General features: G+C 36.3%; 1 protein-coding gene and 1 pseudogene across 2 annotated transcripts; one reads left to right on the top strand and one right to left on the bottom strand.

Moving 5' to 3' along the window:
• Positions 1-13,064: 13,064 nt before the first annotated feature.
• LOC120154965 lies at positions 13,065-15,220 on the top strand. 2 transcript variants are annotated; one of them, XM_039166567.1, is made up of 6 exons: positions 13,065-13,182; positions 13,269-13,319; positions 13,552-13,603; positions 14,221-14,279; positions 14,870-14,915; positions 15,080-15,220. In XM_039166567.1, the coding sequence occupies exons 1-6, from the start codon at positions 13,114-13,116 to the stop codon at positions 15,163-15,165; spliced, it is 363 nt and encodes a 120-aa protein (XP_039022498.1). In that variant the 5' UTR covers positions 13,065-13,113; the 3' UTR covers positions 15,166-15,220. The 2 variants fall into 2 exon arrangements, with proteins under 2 accessions (XP_039022498.1, XP_039022500.1); XM_039166569.1 differs by having other exon boundaries at positions 15,033-15,205.
• Positions 15,221-15,453: 233 nt separating this feature from the next.
• On the bottom strand, positions 15,454-19,113 carry LOC120154966 (annotated as a pseudogene).
• Positions 19,114-19,464: the final 351 nt, after the last annotated feature.

Genomic DNA, 19,464 nt, shown 5'->3' with positions numbered 1-19,464 from the left:
TTGGATTTATGGAGTTTATGTCACGGTGCAATTGAATTTTGGAATTGAATACGATGGAATAGCTCTGATCAAGCTAACTGGGCCTAATGTGACTCTTGAGGGCCCAAGATGTTTCATTAGGTCGGCTTTCCTTTGCTGTGTGCTTAGGGTAAGCTATATGGACTTATTGACTTGGGCTTAAGGATACAAGCTTCAGAGCCTATTCTTAAGTCGGCTTTCTTTTTGCTATGTGCATAAAGTAAGCTATATGGAAAATAATTTTGGGAACTACTGATGGTGTACCAGAAAAGGGTTTAAACTATGATTTTCAAAAAGTTAAATCTTTTACGAATTTGTGAGATTACTGGACTATGATTTGTACCTATTGTGATTTTATGGAAATGTTGGGACACACTGAGCCTAGCTCACCTTTTGAAAATGTTTTCCCTTTCAGATACTGTTGGGTAGATACCTTGGTTCGAGCACTTGGAGGATCAACATATCTCTTGAAGTAAATCAGATTGTAAGTTTTTATCTGGCAAGTTTACTTTATTTTGGTGACATGGACCTTATTTTAAAATATCGGATTTTATAATGATAACACTTTGCTACTACTGCTCGGTTTATTGTGATTTTGAATTTGAAGACATGTTTTAAATTATATTATTATTTATTTGTACTATATTTACGAGTTGGTTTTTGATAGTATAAATTGTTTATAATTTCATGTTTTTATAATGTGATTTTATATGATGGAATAACGGTTGCGAAAAATGTCTTTAATAATTATAATGTGATCCACTAGACTTAGTCGAAACGCATAGGCCGGGTCTAGGGGTTACATTATTGGTATCAGAGCTTTTGGTTTTAACCCTCGGACTGTGTATGAGTCCACATTGAAAATACGGTTTTGAAATATTTTACAAAACGAGTTACTAAGGCCATGTCACAAAGTTATTAAGATTTTAACTATGTTTGAGACTCCAAGTGCTTATCTAACCCTAAGTTTTATCTTCTGTAGTAAACTTGAGATCCATCAAAATGAGTGCTAGACGTAGTCGTCGAACTAGCCGTGGACGAGGTCGAGTGGCTAGATTCGCAGATCCGATCGATGAGATACGGGTAGATCCCCCACCTCCGATAGGTGATCATGCTCCTACGACCCCAACGGATCTGCCTCCTGCCGCTGGTATTGGCATGACTACCGATAATAGGAGCGACGATATTGAGTTAGAGTCTACGGAGTTGCTTTGGATGAGAATTTGGTAGACAATTTCTGCAGTTAATACAGGGAGCAGTCAGAGCTACTGGTGTTGTATCTGAGGTTCCTATTTCGCAGACTTTGATTGCCAATGGAGTTAGAACTTTTGGGGGACAGATAGGTGGAGCTCCTACTGAAGCTGAGGATTGGCTCCAGGATACAGAGAGACGCATGGATCAGTTGGTTGGACTCAATTAAGAGATATCAGGGTGCTGTGGCGATGTTAGATGGCAATGCCTACACTTGGTGGAGTCAGTGACCAGTGTTCCTACCGATCGTTGACCTGGAATTTCTTTAAGGATCGCTTTCGGAGCCGTTTTCTGGGAGAGTGCTACTTAGCTCAGAGACGACAACAGTTTCAAGACTGGTTCAGGGAGACATGACTGTTTCTGAATATGAGATCGAGTTCCTGAAATTGCTGAAGTATGGATTCAGTATGGTACCTACGGAGAGAGATCGATGTCGTAAATTTGCCCTTGGACTCAGATACGAGCTGCGTAGGCAAGTTGTAACCCATCAGGATGAGATATTGATGTGCTGGTGGGCAGAGCCAAAGATGCGGAAGAGGTGGAGTTTTTAGCTTCTGGTAGAGAGCGTGTTGATCAAGATCGATCTAAGAAATTTTCAGTCCCGATGGAGTCATCAGCACAGTCCGGAAAGAGGACTCGTACTTCAGCCCCTCATAGAAGCAATACACGTTTCAGGCCTGCAGCATCCTCACCTTTAGCTGTCAGTCGAGGCGGTTCCTCGTCGTATTATAATGGGCCCCTTTGTGAGTATTGTGGTAAACAACACTCAGGAGAGTGTCGTAAGAAGATGGGTCTTTGCTATCAGTGTGGATCTAGTGGTCATTATCGGAGGGATTGTCCTCAGTTAGTTTCGTTTGAGCAGACCACTACCCAAACTCCTGTGCGTTCGCAGACTACAGTACAGACCCCAATTAGAGATCGTAGTCAAGGAAAGACTCGAGGATCAGCGTCCAGGACAGACAGTAGAGCCCGACCTCAGCAAAATAGAGGGCCAACAGCTTCTGAGGCTAGACAACCAGCTTTGGTTTATGCAACTAGACGTCGTGATGACAGAGATGAGCCTGAGGTTATTGCAGGTACATTTACTATTTATTCTACCCCATACTTTGCATTATTGGACAATGGTTCCACTCACTCCTATGTATCGAGCTCAGTATCTCGAAACCTTCAGATTCTGATCGAGAACACTGAAAATACTGTTACAGTTACAAGTCCAGTAGGACAAGCGGTATTAGTGAATAAAGTATTCCGACGTTGTCCTCTCGAGGTTCAGGGAGAAATTTTTCTCGCTGATCTTATGGAGCTTCCTTTAGAGGAGTTCGATCTAATTCTTGGAATAGATTGGTTGAATAAACACAAGGTAAAGCTGGATTGCGAATACAAGCGGGCTACTCTGAAGACTTCAGATGGTCGGACTGTTGTGTTAATTGGTGAACGGCGTGGTTATCTCTCCAACATAGTTTCAGTTATGGAAATTGATCGTATGATCCATAAGGGATATGAGACCTTCATGCTTGTATTTTGAACACCAAAGGTGCATTGTCCACGATCGAGAAGATTCGTACGGTTAGCGAGTTTCCTGATGTTTTTCCGGAGGAGTTGCCTGGGTTACCTCCTGATAGAGAGGTAGAGTTCGAGATTGAGACTTATCCAGGATCTTCACCTATTTCTATGGCCCTTATCGTATGGCTCCAAAGGAACTTAAGGAGTTGAAAGTCCAATTGCAAGAATTATTCGATCGAGGATTTATCCGACATAGTACTTCACCATGGGGAGCTCCAGTTCTATTCGTGAAAAAGAAGGATGGGTCGCTAAGATTATGTATTGACTATCGGAAATTGAACAAGATGACGGTCAAGAATAAATACCCATTACCCAGGATTGATGACTTATTTGATCAATTGCGAGGAGCTACTGTATTCTCTAAGATTGATCTTCGTTCGGGGTATTATCAATTGAAAGTTAAAGGATCTGATGTTGCAAAAACGGCCATTCGCACTAGATATGGTCATTATGAATTTTTAGTGATGCCTTTTGGTTTGACGAACGCTCCTGCAGCTTTTATGGATTTGATGAATCGGGTGTTCCGACCATATTTGGATCAATTTGTGGTGGTCTTCATTGACGATATTCTGATATACTCTCGTACTGAGGCAGAGCATGATGAGCATTTGAAGATCGTTCTGCGGACTTTGAGAGAGCATCGTCTATATGCCAAACTAAGCAAGTGTGAGTTTTGGCTTCAAGAAGTGTCATTTCTGGGGCATATTATTTCTGCGCGAGGTGTTCAGGTTGATCCCAGCAAGATAGAGGCCATTATGAATTGGAAACGACCTAAGAACGTATGAAATCCGCAGTTTCTTGGGCTTGGCTGGTTATTATCGACGTTTTGTTGAGGGCTTCTCGATCATTGCTTCTCCTTTGACAAAGTTGTTAAGGAAGAATGTGCTGTTTGACTGGGGTGAGGCACAACAGGAGAGCTTGAGAAATTAAAGGCGGTTTTGACTCAAGCACCTGTGTTGATTCAACCGGAGTCCGGAAAGGATTTTACAGTGTATAGTGATGCTTCACATTCAGGACTTGGTTGTGTTTAATGCAGGAAAGTAAGGTGGTGGCTTATGCATCCCGTCAGCTGCGGCCGCATGAGAGTAACTATCCTACTCATGATTTAGAGTTGGCAGCAGTAATTTTTGCCTTGAAGATTTGGAGACACTATCTTTATGGAGAGAAGTGTTACATTTTCACAGATCATAAGAGCTTAAAGTATCTTCTGACCCAGAAGGAACTTAATTTGAGACAGCGTCGCTGGTTAGAGCTTCTAAAGGATTATGATTGCGTGATTGATTACCACCCTGGTAAAGCTAACATTGTAGCAGATGCTTTGAGTCGAAAGACGGTATCGGAGTTGAGGTCTTTAATGGCCAAGATGAATTATATGACGATGGCACTTTGTTAGCAGAATTGCAAGTTAAGCCGACCTTGGTTGATGAGATCAAGGCTAAACAGCCCCTTGATAGCTCCTTGTTTTCCATCTTTGAGCAAGTAGAGCAGGGGACAAACACAGATTACGCAATTGATCAGGATGAAGTTTTATGCTTTAAAGGTAGATATTGTGTGCCTGATGATGCTGAGTTGAGGCAGACTATCCTTACCGAGGCTCATAGTAGTCCATATGCTATGCACCCCGGAGGAGATAAGATGTACCGGAATTTGAGAGAGAGGTATTATTGGATTGGTATGAAGAAGACATATCTGACTTTGTGGCTAGGTGTTTGACTTGTCAGCAAGTTAAGGCAGAACATCAACATCCATCAGGTTTGTTACAGCCTATCAAGATTCCTGAATGGAAGTGGGAGCGTATTACTATGGATTTTGTTACTGGCTTGCCTATGACTCCTTTGAAAAAAGATTCTGTTTGGGTGATTGTTGACAGACTTACAAAGTCAGCTCACTTCATTCCTGTGCGAGTAAATTATACTTTGGATAAGCTGGCAAGATTGTATATTTCAGAGATTGTCAGATTGCATGGTGTTCCATTGTCTATTATTTCTGATCGAGATCCGAGATTTACTTCGACATTTTGGAAGGCGTTACATACGGCTTTGGGAACAAGATTGGATTATAGTACATCCTTTCATCCACAAACTGATGGTCAATCTGAGAGAGTAATTCAGATTTTGGAGGATATGTTGCGGGGTTGCGTAATCGATTTTCATGGTAGTTGGGAGAACTTTTTGCCGTTGGCTGAATTTGCTTACAATAACAGTTATCAGACCAGTATTCGTATGGCACCCTATGAAGCACTATATGGGCGTAAATGTCGCACTCCGATCTGTTGGACTGAGTTGCGTGATAGGAAAACGTTGGGACCTGAGTTAGTGCGAGAGACGGAGGACACAGTCAGATTAATCCGTGACCGTCTGAAAGAGGCATTTGATAGGCAGAAATCTTATGCAGATCAAAGAAGGAATGATATACAGTTTGAAGTGGGAGATCGGGTCTTTTGAAAGTTTCACCCTGGAAGAAAGTATTAAGATTCGGGCGTAAGGGTAAATTGAGTCCAAGATTTATTGGACCATTTCGTATCTTGAAGAGGGTAGGACCTGTTGCATATCAGCTTGAGTTGCCTTCTGAGCTAAGTCGTATTCATGATGTCTTTCATGTATCAATGTTGAGGAGATACCGTCCAGATCCAGGTCACATTATTCAGGTTGAAGAAGTAGAGCTGAGATGTTGTCATATGAAGAGGAGCCCATTCAGATCTTGGAGAGAGATGAACGAGTTCTTCGGAATAGGCGAATTCCAATGGTCAAAGTTCAATGGAGTAATCGAGGCCCTCAGAAGCTACTTGGGAGACATTGGAGTCAATGGAGGCTCAGTTTCCTCAACTATTCTCATAAGGTAAATTTCGAGGACGAAATTTCTTGTAGAGGGGGAGAATTGTAACAACCCGAATAAAATTTAGAGAAAAAAAAATTTAATTAAGTAATTTGGCAAAAATTTGAGGATTAAATCGAAAGTTTTCAAAATTGTAGGCCATTTTAGAAGTTAAAGGAAATTCAGGGACCAAGCCCTGCATTACTCCTTTTAGTGTCGGCAGAAAATTTCATATAAACATATGAATGGTTTTCTGTTTTCAAAACAGAAAACAATTGTGAAATTCTTCCTCACGCACAACTTCCAAACTCGATTCCGACGCCGTCCGAATTCCGATCGTTGTTTTGAAACCACCGTTGTGTTCATCATCGAGCGAGGAGCAAAACCTTCAAATTAATTGAAGCGAAACGCGGCCAAACGTCGGGAATTTCCAGTCAAAGTAGCGACGGTTTTGTTAGCTCTATCGCCGAGAAAATCTTAAATTCACCGCTGATCGTTGCTCTGTTACGACACCTCCCGCACCATCGTGTTCCTTGTGCCGTTCCGAGTTCACCGGTGTCAACCTTGTCCGCCGTAGACGGCGGCGCGTGGGGAGGTGGTGCAGTCAAAGATTCGGCCGATTTGAAATCGAGCTCTCCGCCGTTCAAAAATTTGAACCGATCGTTGTAAGTATCTTGAAATCGCTCAAAATAATTTTTAGAAATTTTTCCGGGATTTTTAGGGCCCGGAGGACGCCTCACGCGCCACACGGCGCCGCAGGGCGAGTGGCTGCTGGAAACCGGTTTAACCGGTTTTCAACCGGTTCTGACCGGTTTGACCGGTTTCAACCGGTTCGAACCGGTTTGACCGGTCTGACCCGACCCGACCGTTGACCCGACCCGACCGTTGACCGTTGACCGTTGACTTTCTTTGACCAAAACTTAAAATGGCTTTGACCGAGCATTAAACGACGTTAATCTTTCCGAGTATACCTATCCTGATAGTTTTCGACGTGCCGAATCCGTTTCCGTGGTCCGTTTTGTCAAATTCGAATCCGAAGGTCTCCAAATCTACGGTCAAAGTGGTTGACTTTGACTTTGACCAAGAATTTGAATTTTCGAAAAGTCATACTTTATGTTTTTCGACGCCCTGATTCCGATTCCGTAATCCGTTTGGCCAAATTCAGACTCGAAATACCTCAAATTGATAGTCAAACCCGAAAAATGCGTATATACTTAAGAAGTTTAGCTTTGAACAATTGAATAGGATTTGAGATGATAAATATTATTGTTTGAAGGTACAAGAGACTTCCGGATCGTTCGACAGCTCGAACCAGCTCTTCTAGATCAGTTAAACCACGTGTGCCAGTATTCACCCGTTCAAAAATTGTAGCAGAGCGTGGTGAAACCAGCAATCAGTAGATTTGTTATTTGAATCTATTGTCGAGGTGTGTTCCCTACTTGTTATTGAATGTTTTATTGGTTTTAATACGTGGTACCGAATTCATTGGCTATGTTTTATGGATGCACCAATTTAATGTGACAATTTATGGAATATGGCTGCTATCTAATTTTTGTTTTGAAAGGTATATGATTACTATGTTTTTGGATTTATGGAGTTTATGTCACGGTGCAATTGAATTTTGGAATTGAAATACGATGGAATAGCTCTGATCAAGCTAACTGGGCCTAATGTGACTCTTGAGGGCCCCAAGATGTTTCATTAGGTCGGCTTTCCTTTGCTGTGTGCTTAGGGTAAGCTATATGGACTTATTGACTTGGGCTTAAGGATACAAGCTTCAGAGCCTATTCTTAAGTCGGCTTTCTTTTTGCTATGTGCATAAGTAAGCTATATGGAAAATAATTTTGGGAACTACTGATGGTGTACCAGAAAAGGTTTAAACTATGATTCAAAAGTTAAACTCTTTTACGAATTGTGAGATTACTGGACTATGATTTGTACATATTGTGATTTTATGGAAATGTTGGGACACACTGAGCCTAGCTCACCTTTTGAAAATGTTTTCCCCTTTCAGATACTGTTGGGTAGATACCTTGGTTCGAGCACTTGGAGGATCAACATATCTCTTGAAGTAAATCAGATTGTAATGTTTTTATCTGGCAAGTTTACTTTATTTGGTGACATGGACCTTATTTTAAAATATCGGATTTTATAATGATAATACTTTTGCTACTACTGCTCGGTTTATTGTGATTTTGAATTTGAAGACATGTTTTAAATTATTATTATTTATTTGTACTCTATTTACGAGTTGGTTTTTTGATAGTATAAATTGTTTATAATTCATGTTTTTATAATGTGATTTTATATTGATGGAATAACGGTTGCGAAAAATGTCTTTAATAATTATGTGATCCACTAGACTTAGTCGAAACGCATAGGCGGGTCTAGGGGGTTACAGGTTGAGATCAATTTTTTAGAATTAGGATCAAATCGATATAATGTGTAAACTTTAAGGGTTATATTTGCTATTATACCAATTTAATAAAATCCCCATCATTTTCTCTTTTTAAAATTTAACAAAAAAAAATGGTGTTAATAGTTGGGTGAAAAAAATTGAAATTTACCTACAGTTGGGTGACTTCTAGTGTACTTTACCCAGTTATCTTTTATGTATTATTAACCATGCAATTTTTAAAATAAAATTTAGGAGTTTGTAAATATATATTTTAAAATTTTGTATATACACACTTTAATTTTGTGAAGTTTTAAAATTTTATTAGTAGTAAACCCTATCCGCTCACCCAGAGCCGCTCTCTCCTTTGTTTTCCTTTTTTTTCCCCTTTTAGTTTGTATTTTTGTTCATAAATTATATCAACTTTTTTTTCTTCGATTTTCTTTAGTCTGCAACGGCACCAATTTTAATACTAGTTATCGATCGTCGGTTCTCTTTTCTCTTATTTTTCTTTTGTTTTTTAATAAGGATAATGTTGTATGTGTTGCACGTTTATCTCTGTCTTGTGACATATTATCTCTGTTTTTGCACATTTTTTATTTTTTCTCGGTCATTTTTTCATTCTTTTATTTATGTTATCTCAGGGTTGGATTTGACGACGCCACGACTGATCAAGATGACGCTTATTTGAAATCTTATGATCTTCCTGCTATGGACCTTTGGATTGAATTTAGATGCATGATTTTGCATTTGTGGATAGTTTCCATGACACTCAACTCTGATTTGTTGTTCTATGTGGTATTTCAATAGCTTAGTTTCCTTTTGTGGTTCTTTTGTCGATGCAATCAGATTTGTTCGTATCTATTTTTGTTCAAGTCTTTTGGTTGAGTTTTTAACATTTTCCATGTATGGTCATTATATGATCTAAAGTTGCTAGTTTAATGTTATAAGAAAAGTCCAAATTATGAATTTAATTTACGATGATAGTTGTAAACTCTTATTGTAATTTCAGATATTTTCACTTTATGTTTTATTGATATTTTATCATTACTTTATTATATAAATTTTATAATTTAAAAAGAATAAATCAAAATTTTATTAGTTAAGAGTAAAAAGAAAATTATTATTATTTAAATTTTAAAATAAAGAATTTATGATTTGAAAAAGACCATGTTAGCAACCCCGAACCCTACCTATAAAAATTTATATTTATTGAAACAAACGAAATTTATTATATGATAAAGTTATAAGTATATATCATCTTATCATATAAAAATGCTTTTATCACCATACATATGTAACCCTAAACATTTGACCTGACTTATGATGAGGACGTTGTCCTTATCAACTAATAATATTCGTACATGTTACTCATACGTATGCTGTCTGCCATATGATAATGGTTGTTTATTCCTTTCTATTATTGTACTCTTATCTCTTCTTATGTTTATCACATGGCAAGTAATTTTTTTCTTTCAAAAAGTTTACAAATATTATAAAGTAATATTTGTTTAAATCCTTTCATCTATTGATGTTTGTACAATTTGTAGAAATATTTATTCAATTTTCTTTTAAAAAATAATAATTTTATATTATTTAATCATCGATAAATTTTTAATTTTTAATAACAAACACATTTTTATTTTACAAATGATGATTCTATATTATGATTTGAATATAATTAGAAAGCTGTCACAACCATGATATAGAGCTAGATTCAGTCAGCATTTTATTTTTATAAAAAGTAGAATGATCATAGCTTTTTATTTTTATTATTTATTATAACTAAAGTTGAAAAAAATCCAAAAACTAGTTTTAAAAGTTTATCATAATCATTTTACAACAAATTAATAAAATTATAATAGTTGTTGACTTGTATTTCAATCATTTTTAAGATATTTATATTTTGGTCGTTAAAAAAAAATAGAATCATTGTAACTAAAGTTTTTTATTTTGTTTAGTAAATCGTTAAAAATTAACGATAATTGGCGTGATAGGTTCACATAAACAATAATCGATTGATTTAGTGGAATTAAAATTAGAAAACCATAAATTGAACACTTGACTTTTTAGGGTTTCTGGGAGTGGCATTGAACTTTCATATTTTTCACTTTTGATCTCAAATTATCGAAACTTTGCAATTCAGTCCAATTTTGCTTAAGCTTCATGGTACTTGCAAATGCTTAAGGCTAAGCATGGCACTGCGATGCAGTCCTAGACTGGTATTGCTCCTTTCAAGTGGTCGAAGAGGGCTGATTTTGACAAACGCAACAAGAACCGATTTAAAAAGCACGAGTGGAGCAAATATGGAAAGTGGGAGTTGATTATTGCGACGACATCGGTGTAGGGGTGGCAACGGGGAGGGGGGGAATGGTTTTGCATTACCCAATCCGTTTCAATACTTGTGGGTACGATTTTAGGGAATCTCTATTGTATGTTTTGGGGATTTTTTGTCCCATACCCATCCCTTACGGATCCCTACGGGTTTCGATTAATACCATCCAAAAATAAACAAACATTTTTTAAATCAATGCAACACCTAAAACTTGTAAATATATCATATTGTCTCAAACTGGTCTCTATCTATAATATAAAAGTTTCAAACGTCAACATTCATCTAACACCCAATGTATATGTAGAATCTTAACCATTTTCAATCTCAACAAATCAATATATATTAAATGAGAAAATATATAAACTTCAATTTAGTTCATTTGCTATGTATATATTTTTTTATATTAAATGAGAAAATATATAAACTTCAGTTTTAGTGACAACACATAATATCACAATTATCATATATAATTTTTTAAAATATATATTAAGAGTATATAGGTAAATGATTATAAATATATTTTTAAAATTTTGTAAAAATTAGGGATTCTTACGAATTTTTCGGGGATCCTCACGGTTATTCACATGGGTACGGTTCGATTATCCCCACGATTCGGATATAGCAATCCCATCCTCATTCCCATTTGAGCTTCGGGATAAAACTTCCCCATCTTCGTAGGTAAAGATTTCAGTTATTCTTCATCTCCATCAGTTTAGATCCCTACGATTTTCGGTTTTTCCCCCACCGATTGTCACCCCTAATTGGTTGCTTGCTTCGTGGTAGGTGTTACTATACATGGGTGGTGATGATCTGAAAGCTAAGACCCTAAAAGCTACTGTGAACAAGAGAAATATGAGGCTTGCCTTAGGATCATAAATGGGACAAAACATATCATGTGTTATTGGAAATGGACTCGGTTAATGTTCGGTTAATACTCAAATCAAATAAACTCGATTCAAGTTCGAATTCGATTCAAATTCTCAAAGAGTCGAAACGAGTTATTTGATACTCGACTCAAAAAGCTTGCGAGTTACTCAAAAAATATAATATATTAAAATTTTTTTTTTACATTAAATTATTAGAAATATTAACATTTATTATTTTATTTTCAAAAAAATAATATAAGACTTTCATGTAGTCAAGGTTTGGGTTTGAGTTCGAGTCGAGCTTCAATTTTTGATTTTGAGTGGAGCTTGAAATTTTAAGCCGTGAACTTTCGAGTCGAGCTTCAATTTTATATTTCAAATTCGAGTTGAGCTTGATAATTTTAAGTTTGCGAGTTTTCGAACCAAATCGTGTTTAGTTTTAAAGTTTTTAAATTGAGTCGAGCTTAACAATACTCAAGTTCAACTCATCTTGTTTACAATCCTAACTTGCATATTACTTGGTCTTTGTACTCCTTATTATCAAGGGAGAGCTAGGAATTTGTTATAGCAGGTCAAATATTTTTTATTTTCCATAAATACAATTTTTTAGTTGAGGGGGCATGGTAATTTTTTTTTATTTTTTAAATATATTTTTAATATTAATTAATACTTAAAAATAATTGAGAGGGGCAAGGGGAGATGTTTCGCCCCTGCTTATTAGCTTTAAATAATGAGTAAACTACATAACTGGTCATTGAAGTATGAGTAAATTTATGGGAATCAAATTAAATAATTCACAATCAAACTAAATATTTACGTGGAAGAGGAGAGATGGGATGAAGTAGAGAAAATATTTATGTTATTAACAATTAAGTGATTGATTTTTTACGAAACAATAATGTTAGTGATCATTTTATTATTTTCAAAATTATAATATTAAAAAAAACTTATTTAATTTATCCCTTAAATTCTTTTAAGAGGGAGTTAAAGTGGTTGGTCAAAAGTGTGAACGTAACCAAACAATACCAATTCAGCCGCCTAAGCAAGTCACATTAGACTTTCGTAATTACAGTAATAATTATTTGTGATTGAATGGTTTATTTATTAAAAAAAGATAAATGTTAGTGATCATTTCATTAATTTTTAAACTTTAATGCTGAAAAAAATAAGTTTCATACTTTTGAAACAAATTTAAATAAGGGTAAATTACAAATTTGGTAACTGAACTTTACTCTCTCTTATTTTACTCACTGTAAACTGAACTTTATTCTCTTTTATTTTACTCATTGTACTTTAAATTTTTTCAGTTTCTCACTGAACTTAATAAATTGAGTTTTTTTATCACTCGACTGTTAAATAGTTAACGTTATTCAAATGAGTTGTTATATAGATGCAAAACGACGTCATTTCGGTGAAAATTTTGTTTTTCTAAAACGACATCATTTTTAATGCCGTTAACTGTTTAAGGGCAGAGTGATAAAAATAGGAGAGAGTAAAGTTCAGTGACAAAAAAAACCCAATATATTAAGTTTTGTGAGAAAATTGAAAAGTTTTAAAGTTTATTTAAAAAATAGGAGAGAGAGTAAAGTTCAGTGATGAAATTTGTAATTTAGCCTCTAAATAAATAGAATTAACAGTCCAAATATTCTCCAAAATCCCAAAAGTTAAAAGCCCAAATATAACCCAGAAGAAAATGAAGTCGGAGCACTGAACCAGATTTCATAGCCCAAACAAAACAACCAAGAATATGTTGAAACTCTTTCCCTAAAACCCATCTCCGTTTTCATGGGATCATACAGACATACACGGGGGTTTGGATTTTTGGTCCGGAAAACACTAAAAAAAAGTTCTATTTTTGAAGAACAAAAACAATGGAAAATTCAAACCGTCGAAGCAATTTGCGTTGCCCTCACTGCTCTGGCCCTCTTTCCAAAGAGATGGTAATAATATCTTACATGCATCTTTGTATTTTGTTTTTGTTTTTGTTTTCTTTTTCAAATTTTAATTTTCTTGTTCAATGGTGCAGGAAACAAGTGAATGGACTGTTTCTCCTCTTGTAAGGGATAGTTTATCCATGGTAAAAATACTCTCTCTTTTTCTTTCAATGTGGGGATGTAAGCTTGCTTTTTTTTAGCCTTTTTCTGACCTTCTATTTGATTGGTTTTTGGAAATTTGAATACCTTTCCCCCAGTTTAATGGGACAGATTTCCAGTATTACAATGTTCTTGCAGTTTTTGCTACACCTTTTATTTGGGGTGTTTTATATATTGGAGGGTGGCTTAGTTTGTGTGTTCATGGTTGTTATTTAGATTGGCTCTGCTGTTGGTGGCACTACAAGCGCGTTCTACGGGTTCAACCATGGTATTTGGATCTGTTTCTTCATCAATTACATGTTCAGTTCAGCGATTTAGACTGCGGTTGCGGTATCATTTTTGGTTAGGTTGTATTTATCGCGATTGAGGACAGCGGATGCTATTGCTGTTGTGTAATAACGGATGCTCCTTCAAGGGATTTCCTTTTATGGGACAATATTTTCCATGTTTTTTTCCAGAAGAGTCAATTCCAAATAAGCATATGCATTAATGTTTTATGTTGATGATTGGTTTTTAGATAAAGGCAATATCTTGTTTAGCTTCAAAATTGCATCCTACTTCAATCACACTAACCTGAAATTTTCTGTTTGCCTGCTCCTGGGACTAAAAGGTGATGACGCACTCATGCTTAAAGTTCCATGCTATAGATTCTATTCAATGCCATATGTAAAATATGTTTCATTTGTCCTTTGAAATATGAGTTTCGAGACTTATTATGTGCCGGCTTAATTCCATGTTCTGTTTGTGCATTTACTATGGATATTTCTTGCATTTTGATGTTTGCTTGAGTGACACGCTCAATGACTCGAGAAAAGCTATTTTTGATGCCCCAAGTTTCCGACAGAGTTTTGTTTGTCTTTCTGACTTGTATTTTTTTTGGTGCAGTTATGCCGATAGTCAGGAAACATGTAAAGGGACCCATGTGGGTTCATTTCCTTGTTGGTGTAAGTTCTTTATATGCCAAATCTCTTGATTTATCGATGTCTTGTTTTGGGTTGGTTTGCAAGGCTTAGTTTTTTTAAGCATAGTTTTATATTTGGTAATATTAATAATGCGACATACTCTACAGTTCTCCCCACCCCCCTTTCCCTCTCCGCTCCGAGAAAGTAGCTAATTGAACTTACCTCCCATCAAAAGCTTTTCAATGTTGTGGATGTTGTTCCTAGGTCTCTCTGGTGTCTCTGCCTTCTGTTGTGCATGTCAATGAAGTGTTGATTCGTGACCCGAAAGTTGTTTTCGCTTTGCTCTTAGACTCGTTCCCTCTTGATTATGATAAAGGATAAGCTGTAAACTGTACTTGTTTAGTTTCTGCGCCTTGTTAGTAACTATAACTAGGTTAGTGGTTTAATGCATTTTCATTTTCTTGAGATGCCGCCTCCTTGTTGAGAACCAATAGGTTTTTGGCCGTTCGTGGTGGTTCACCACTCACCAGTCAGCCCCTCATCCACAAACTCCATTTGGCTGAATTTTCTGCACTGCATACTCATGCTCATATATGAAAAGACCTGCATAATTCTTCTTTATTTGCATGTAGGCACCACCTGTGGTAGTGTTCTCCTCTGCTTGTGCAGGATTGGCTGGTTAGAAAATCTCTCTAATGATCATCTTATTTATTTGTTACCTAAATTGGTACTTCCTTGTGTTACAAGATATGATGAAACCTTGCTTGATCAAATTATGTTTGCTTGGACTAACAGTTGTCGCATTGTGACTCTGATGGTTTCTCGATCGGAAAAATCCACAGGTGGTGCTGTTCCGGCTCTTGATCAGCTTGCTTCTTCATCGTACCATGCTGCGTTCTCGTCTTCTCAGTTGCCTCCATCTTCATAGGATGATAAGATGCATAAATCTAGGACCGACTCTACTTTGTAATTATACGAGATAAATCGAGATATCGGATTGAAAATAGTAATACTGTGAAAAATTTTAATCTTTAGGTTGTTAAAATAGTAATACTATGAAAATGTGTAAAATTCCTTTTGGCTTTTAATTTTCATCAATTCACCCTTTTGATTATAATCAATTTTCAAGAGTGTATACACAAGCGAAATCTATTTAGTTCTTCATTTTGGAACATAACGAAGTCACAACATCAGCAAGCATGCTGCAGAAAACTTTCAGGCTAAGGCCAGAAAAACACAATAAAATCATAAGGGAAAAAAAAGAAAAAAAATCAATTTTCATTTATCTGAGGTGCATTTTCGCTCCCCGGCAAAGCCTCCAATGACGAAGCTGAAGTAGTACCACTTCCGGATCCCGGTAAGGCCGGTAAATGTTCATAATGCCATGGAATCGGGATCCAGTACTGCCTTCCGGTCCCTATTTCTCCACCATTTCGGGCGTCTGCAATGCCGACTCTCCCCTCGCCATTTCTGGTGATGTTTGGCTCGATCTCCTAATAACCCCAACGCAGCTTATACCTGCATACTGGACAAGAACTATGAAGTTCCAGCCATGGAGTAATACATCCACTATGAAATTTATGTTTACACGGCATCTCTTTTGCTTCGCTTCCGATCTCAATATCCTCCAAACATACAGAACAATGCAATATGTCATCCACAGTAACATTTGGTATTGCTTCAATCGCTTCTTTCAGTGCCGGTGGAACATCGTGGTGGTTCATATCATTCTCCGAAAAATACTGCAACAAAAGATCCCAACCATGTCCCATTAAGTAATCACCAAATGAAGCTTGAACAATCAAAGTACCGTTGTTGAACGGATCGGATAAGATCACTCTATCTCTCCTTTGTCTATTATTTTCAGGATTCTCCGGTTCAGAGACTGCTGCATTGGGCGTATCCTCAAGCATATGAAGAGCCGAAGAGCTTCTCCTCCTCCTCCTCATAAGTAGGGCTTCAAAATCTCTTCCTAGTTCATCATCCAATGCATCCTGTGATGAGTTGTTAGTATCGACTCGATCCCTGCCTGCGATACTCGACCGCGGAGTGCCTAAACCACTGATTATACCGAGCAAGATTGGAATTGGAGCCAAAAAGGAAAAATTGTTGGCTGATGCTGAATCAATGCCATTGGTGTTGGAGTAAGGTCTCATGCTGGATATTTCTTCGACAAATCCGGATTCGCATGAAGGGCATTTGATCTCAGGCTCTATCGTTGGATTCACCATTTGAGAGCAAATGTAACACCAATACCTAACTACCATAATATCCCCCATCTTTCTCTATAACCTGTTTCAAGTCACCAACAGACGAATAAGATCATATAAACAAAGAACACGAATGGTTCCAAAGCATATTCATTTAAAGAAAGAACAAATGAAGAATCACAGTAAGAAACAGAAGAATATCAATGGGAAAAGATTCAAAAGGAGAGGATGTTTCACCTGTTAGATAGAGGAAGAGGGAGGTTAAGAGAAGAATGATATGGTAAAGAAAATGAAATGGTGTAGAGTTTAAAAAGGGTAGACAAAAAGAATGGTGTCCGCTCTTTCTTTTTCTTGTCTAAACTTGCCATTTAATTTTTAGGACATTTCTTCTCTTACCAATCATTTGGTAAGCAAATGTGTGTATTCTTGGGTACGTTCAGAATAGATAAATTAGAAACATTATATCATGGATCAATAATTTTAAAGGTCTGAAGAATAAAACTAGCTGATCTACCGGCATTGAGCAGAAACATTAAAAACAGGAATCCCTTGGACTTTGATTGGGCGAGGCGCGAAGACCTGAGCAGCAAGCTATTGCGAACCTCTTCATCCTACAAGACAAAAAACCTTTAGCTGAGTAAACCTGATGATAGAAAGCCTTGGCAAGAACATCAGGATTAATGTGGTGTTTGATCCGAACACTGCATTTGCAATGGTTATGACACCTGGATTTTGGCTGCTAAGACCAGCAAAGGCAACTGCATTAGTCTCCCCTATGTTAAACTGGAAGTGAATTAGACAAACAGCGAAAACGAGAACATCTCCGGGGTATAGCCTTTAGCAATGAGATGATTATCGGGATTAGATGTGACGAATCCAACAGATAGCATGTCATGCCTTCTAGGAGCACTAGGATCTCGGTGGCTCGAGGGTGAGGTTCATGGTCAATTCGAGCCAAAGATACATCAAGAGTGTTAAGTCCTGGTATTTGTCCAACACTAACAGGAGTGACTTTCTATCCTAGTTGGTTTGACGTGTTTCCAGGCACATTAAGTACTGCATCGAAGATGGAAATGTGAATTGACACTCGATACACACTGCGTTGCATAAAGATAGGGAGTTGCTTGCAGGCTGTTGTTAGCTAAAGATGTCTTTTAGTTTAGACATGGATTTGAACCTATTCAAATAAAAAGAAAAGGGTGAACATAAAATCAATTTTGCGGTCCTTGAGTGCCATCGAAGATGAAGTAGGCAACCTATTCCTCATGGCCATCGAAGAAGATTCAATGGTAACTTCTAACTCAAATGAATTAGATTCTTATTCTTTTGATATGTTACAAATTGCTTATGATGAGTTGTATTTGAAATTTGAAACCATGAATTCCAAATATGATAAATTAATTTCAAAATATAAAGTTGAAAATGATTTGATTTTGAAAGACAGTTGATTTTGAAAAACAAAATGAAATTTTGAAAAATGATTTAGAAATTTCAAAAATCAAAATCAATAATTTAGAAAAAGAAAATTTTGATTTAAAAGTTAAGCTTGAAAGCTTAACAAAAGAAAAAGAATTAATTTCTAAAAACAACTCATTATGTTTAAAAATGGTAAAATGCTCACATTGTCATTTTCATGGCCATTTGGAACATACTTGTCCTATAAAATTAGACAAGTATGGGTTTCTAAGGGAACAAGGGGCATTGAAACTAATGTTCAAGGATCTAAAGAAATTTGGATACCAAAATCTACTTAAATGTCTCTTGTAGGTGTGTGGGAGCAATGTTGATGAAAGTGACGATACTCTAATGCTCTAGCCACACTTGAAAACCTCTAAGCTTAATGTTTTTGTTTTTGAATATTTGGTTTCTCATTTAGTTTTAAGCATGCAAGAGTTTTGATTTTAAATGATTTTAAGTTTTCTATGGCGCAACCATATGATTCGACCCCAAACGCTAACCAAATGACCACCAAAAATTAATGAACCATTTCCCCCCAAACATACACACCTTAGGAACCTTAGAAATCAGTTCACTGTGTGACAAAATATCTAAAACAGAGCAGAAAATTTGCTTTTAAAACAGAACAAAAATCAATCGAAAGATCGACAAATCTTATCGAAATAACTCTCCAAGCCTTCGATCCAATCGACACTACTTTTTCCCAACAAGAAATGATCAAGAAAAGCTAATATAAACATCTAAACTCATCTAGAATCCCCCTCAATTGACATCAATTAACTCTAATCCCTGAATTTTTGAAAAACGTCAAAATCAAGCTTGTTTTTGAAGAATTCTTTATCCAAATCAAATGAGATTGAAAACTGATTTAGAATGATAATAACATCATAAAAACAACTTAATCAACCCAAGAAAACCTTGAAAAATTATCAAGAAAAATAGCACATTAAATACCTCCGAAAATCATTTTTAATTCACAACTTCTCTTTAAAACAATTGTTCAATTGAAATCATCAATCACTTTTAATCATTAACCGTTGAAACATAAAAAAAACCAAGGAAGGGGCATTACCTTTCTGGAAAAGAAATAAAGGAAAATATCAACAATGGCAACACCAAAGAGATCAAGGAAAATAGGCAAAGAAGAAAATGAGAAGAAACAATCTTGATTGAATAGAGAAAATCTATAAGAAAGGAGTAAAAATAAATAACAAAGGAATAGAAATGAAGAAGAGAGTTTTAGCCATTAAAGAGAACTTTATAGAGTTTTGGGAGAAAATACAAGAGTGTTTGGATGAGAAAATGAACAGAACAGTTAATAAAAACTAGAAAATAAAATAAGAAAAGATTAAAAGAATGAATCAAGATGGAAAATTGGCAAAAGGAGATGAATAATACGGTTAAGAAATGAGGGAAAAACCATCCACACAAGCCTTTGTAAAATAAGCTTCATAGATTGTTAATTTTTGATCTTTTAAAATTCAGTCACTAAAAACATAATTTCAAATTTATTCAATTTTGTCACCTTGTAAAATCAAATTATAAATTCCCAAAAAAAA

This window comes from Hibiscus syriacus, unplaced genomic scaffold, assembly GCF_006381635.1.
Source record: "Hibiscus syriacus cultivar Baekdansim isolate YM2019G1 unplaced genomic scaffold, ASM638163v2 tig00111156_pilon, whole genome shotgun sequence".
In the NCBI taxonomy this organism is placed as follows: domain Eukaryota; kingdom Viridiplantae; phylum Streptophyta; class Magnoliopsida; order Malvales; family Malvaceae; genus Hibiscus; species Hibiscus syriacus.
Note: the sequence above shows the minus strand (reverse complement) of the source record. Positions and strands in the feature narration are given on the sequence as shown.

Bases quoted from the DNA above. Each gene is read 5' to 3' on its own strand.
- LOC120154965 (XM_039166567.1), top strand. From the start codon at position 13,114: ATGGAAAATTCAAACCGTCGAAGCAATTTGCGTTGCCCTCACTGCTCT. The intron at 13,183-13,268 runs GTAATAATATCT...TCAATGGTGCAG, and splicing joins GCCCTCTTTCCAAAGAGATG to GAAACAAGTGAATGGACTGT. The intron at 14,280-14,869 runs GTAAGTTCTTTA...ATTTGCATGTAG, and splicing joins GGGTTCATTTCCTTGTTGGT to GCACCACCTGTGGTAGTGTT.